This window comes from Tarenaya hassleriana, unplaced genomic scaffold (genome assembly GCF_000463585.1).
Source record: "Tarenaya hassleriana unplaced genomic scaffold, ASM46358v1 Cleome4, whole genome shotgun sequence".
Taxonomy (NCBI): domain Eukaryota; kingdom Viridiplantae; phylum Streptophyta; class Magnoliopsida; order Brassicales; family Cleomaceae; genus Tarenaya; species Tarenaya hassleriana.
In genome coordinates, this window is record NW_010966881.1 from 3,242,326 (window position 1) to 3,246,815 (window position 4,490).

General features: G+C 29.7%; 1 protein-coding gene across 2 annotated transcripts in view; it reads right to left on the minus strand.

Moving 5' to 3' along the window:
- The window catches only part of LOC104823709 (transcription factor MYB86-like), a 2,349-nt gene extending 1,642 nt beyond the window's left edge, over window positions 1–707 (minus strand). Inside the window, exons 1-3 of one of the 2 annotated variants that reach the window (XM_019203721.1) lie at window positions 406–707; window positions 195–324; window positions 1–94 (exon numbers count right to left, since the gene is read on the minus strand). In XM_019203721.1, coding sequence (XP_019059266.1) covers window positions 1–94; window positions 195–324; window positions 406–538 — 357 coding nt within the window. In that variant the 5' untranslated portion in view covers window positions 539–707. The remainder of the gene's footprint in view (window positions 95–194; window positions 325–405) is intronic. The other variant, XM_010555397.2, reaches the window with a different exon arrangement.
- Window positions 708–4,490: the final 3,783 nt, after the last annotated feature.

Here is a 4,490-nt window from a genome sequence, read left to right on the forward strand (position 1 = left end):
TCTTTCCCTCAGCCTCTTCTTGATGCATGAGTTCCACAGATTCTTTATCTCGTTGTCGGTTCTTCCCGGAAGCCTCGCCGCAATCTGAGACCACCTGATTTATACATAAAACAAGAACAAGAACAAAACCAGTCTCACCAAAAAAAAAAACCAAGCTCCTTTAATGTCCTTCAATAGATTCTTTCGTTCATTACCTGTTTCCGAGAATGGAGTGGAGTTCGATGATCAGATTCTCTTCATCTGGGGAAAACGCTCCCCTCTTCAAATCAGGCCTCAAGTAGTTTATCCACCGAAGCCTGCAGCTTTTACCGCATCTCTGCAAACCTGTTTTCGGATGCTTTCCATGTCATTGACAAGAAGAGAGGAAAGTACCCTTTTTTTTCCGGGAAAAAGAAAAGAAAGTACCGGCGAGTTTAGGAACAGAGCTCCAGCATCCATGGCCGTGTTTGGTGATGTGACTGAGAAGCTTCTCGTCTTCATCAGGAGACCAGAGGCCCTTCCTTAGCTTCTGCTTGTAACAGCAAGAATGTCTCCCCATGTGTTATCGTGCAAACGTTGACTCGAAAATCGATGAGACACTCTTCTCTCGAAGCTCCCTCCGATCTAAGTGTAAGCAGAGCGGCGGAGATCAATGGCGGTCTGAGAGAGAGAGAGAGAGAGAGAGAGAGAGAGAGAAGTAACAGACTACAAGGGGATTGAGTATAAATACTCATATGACACAGAAAAGTCACCTTCCGAGATAGAAAAGAGAATGGTTTGTTGAAATTTATGCTTTGATTTTTAACCAAAAAAAAATCATGCTTTGATTTTTTTTTTGTGTGTGTTTTTTTCTCACAGAGAAAATAGACAAAAGAATAGCTGAACTGGACGTATGGAAGAATTATGATTGGTCCACGTCATCTCTGGTGGGCCCTTTCGTGCATGGAGTCAGACCAAATATAGATGGTTAAGAAAGGTACTCATGTTTAAAAAAATTACATTGGCCTGCATCATTCCTGCCATTGTAGTTTCGTCATATTTTCTTCACCAAAAAGGAAAAAAAAATCCATATATATAAAAATAATGGATAAGAAACGTAGACAAAATCTTTTAAAATAAATATTTTTAAACACAAAATAAATTCGAAATGACATATATAATCCGAATTGAGATTTAATATAAAAATTCATTTATTTGAATCATTGTTGTCATGTTTTAAAATAAATTTGAGCCTAATTTATATATATAATAATCAATAAAATCGAATAAAAAATATTTGAAATAAAAATAAAAAATATTAACCACCAGTCAAAACCAAAAGAAAAACAGGAGAGATCACGAGACGAGAAGTCGTATGAGAATGAAAATGAATTAAAAGCAAATGCCAAATATTTTATGAAAGGTATTGGACGATTGCAAATAATGGAAAACAAAGCAAAGTTTCCCGACTCATGAGGAAATTACCCATCTTCGTTTATCATTCCTCTAAATTAGAAAACCCAATTTAATGGTTTGATAACTGAAATTTTGTAAATTTTAGAAATTTTTCTTTATTAAGATGGTTTCTTCTGCATATGAATGAGAATAATAAAGGATTTGGCTACTTTTTTACTATTTTTGTTTTCTTTTTCTTTGATATTTTGATTTAATTCGGCTAACTTTTTCTGTGGTGATTTCTATGCTTCTTATCCTTTTAGAAATTATCATTTTGATTTAATTCGGATGTATACAAAAGTTAAATTGAGTAATATATAATCGTATGTCGAAAACTAAATACAAAAATCATATGTAAATAATATGCATCTACAGTTATTGTAATATATATATAACTATGGTGTCGATTGGTTTGTTATTTATAAAAAAAATGGAATTTTTTAAAACCACGTAATCGTGGAAGGCTTACAAACACACTAAAATTAGATAATTTCTTTAATTGCTATTTAAATAATTCCAATTAACACGTTCTAGACTATTTCAGGACACGGAAATTATTTAAATTATGTATTGAAATATTAATTTCCTCCAAAAAATTGACATAGATTCCATTAGAATCATGAATGACTGGGACGAATCACCACCACCACCACCACCATCATATCCACAATTGCCCTTGTATTGAGTTTCAGATTTCCATGCATTATTTCCATTTATACCACGGTATGATTAATTATGAATTCCCTAAATAATAATAATAATACTAAAATATATTATTACATTTTCATTATTTTTCGTTTAAAATCTCCAAACTTTGTTCCTTAATCACTTCATTTCTGGCAATGGTGTGATTTTTTTTTTGTAATTATATTCGAAATTATATTGTTATGAAATCAGGAATTCAAATGGAAAAATTTGTGATGTATTATTGAAATTATTCTTAACTATCATCAATAACAACAGTAAGGGTTATCTGATAATTTATGTATAACGGTATCGGATTTTTATTATTGAATTTGAGGTTTTGTTAAAAAAATTCAAATGAAAATGGTCGACAACAAATTTGTTTATTGTCGTTATATTTTTTTTTTCAATTTATAAATTTCTATATAGAAGTAAGTCTATGGATAAGTGATAAGAGAATCACTGCTATTATAGTGTTGATGATGAAGAGTTTAAATAGATAACATAACTTTGTTAATTGAATTTCAACTTTTATAAAAAAAATATAATTTGTAATATAAAAAAAATTGAAGTTAGATATGAAATCTAATAATTTTTAAATAATATGAATTCTCCATAATATATACATATATATATATATATATATATATATGATATAACAGTGTGTAATGCTGGTAGTCTTTTTTTTTTACTTCGTTTTTTTTTTAAATTTTAAATAGATAACATTTTTTTTGGTAAACGTGTAAACTTCATATAAACTTTCAGAAAGTAATTATAGAATAAAAATATCTATAAAAATCGGAACCCCGAAATGAAAACTTGGGATTGTTTTTTTTTCTTTCTTATATTTGTTTTTTTTTATGAAACCGAAACGCATGTGTTTGGAAATGAACGAATCTGCGTGTGGGAGAAACTGTACGGCCGTTGTCCACGTCATTGTCTTACATTTTCGCCGACACAAAGAGTACGCACGTTTCCTTTAGTTACAAATCACCTAAATCTTGTCCATTCATAATTCTATATTAGATTCCCAATAAACTTATAAATAAATAAAAATAATATAATTGTTTTCTTTTTCTAAAGTTAAAGCTTTTAGCTACCAAGAAAAAAGTTCTATGGATGAAGATTCTATATCCATTCTATAATTGTGCGATCTGATCTCTAAAATGGTTCTGATTATAATCTATAATAATGTTTATTGATGATCGAGTTTTGTCATTTAAAAAATTATGAATAACTAAAAAATATTAAACTTTTTTAATTTTTGCAAATAAAAATTATATCAGATATTTCGATGATGATTAGCGAAGATGGTGTTTGGTCATTTAGATATTTATTTAAAACTACCAATAAATAAAATAAAATAATGGAAAATCATTATCAATTTAGAAAAAAAAGAAGAAGGGAACAAGAGAGAAGTGTCGAGTTAACACAGTGTCATGGCATGCAACGATTAGACTCTATATATTCAATTCATATTTGATGAATGTTGTATGTATCATTTGCTATGAAAATACATAGTCGACCGAGTCACATCATTATATATATATACACACACACACACCACGTATTCACATATAGGATATATCTCAAATGATACAATGATATAGATTTGAAAATATTTATACTCTTTGATATTTGATATATAAACAACATTGTATTTAATAGTTAAAAAAAAAACTATATATTCCTAATAACACAACGGTATTACAATATAAATTGTTACGGATCTACATTATGTAAATATTATCTTTGAGATTAATATGTTGATTATGCCTAAACTCTATATATGGCATTCTAGAATGAATCTCAGAATATATAGACGGCATTCACATTCGCATCTTTTTTTTCCTGAAGAAGAAAAGGCTTTTGAAAAGGCAATGGACAATAAAATGCGTTTTTGTCGTCATAATTCTTCCCAAACATATGATATATCACTTCATATGATCCATATATGTGTGAATGGATCAAAACCGGGTTTGTATATTGGTTTATATATATGTACTGCAAAAAAAATAAAGACAATTATAAGGACGACACTTCTTGCTAAGGAATGGTGTCGAGGAAAAGTAAAAATCTATGTAAGAGAGACTCCTCTCAAGATGAAGGGTCTAAAGAGATTATAGATTTCTAGATTTTTAGAATTTTGATCCTATAAGAAGTTTTGGTCTCGTGGTTAATTAGGGAATTAATAAAATATATTACATTTTATTAACCTATTTTAAACCATCAAATTATCAACAATGTACGGGTCTATGACCTTAATTGTGTGTACATCTCAATTGGTCCATTTGGCATTACACCCATTCACAACTAAACATAATCACATGCATGCACTTTCATTATTAGAAATTTTAAGTTCCCTTTTCTCTTAACAACCCCCCCCCCCCCCA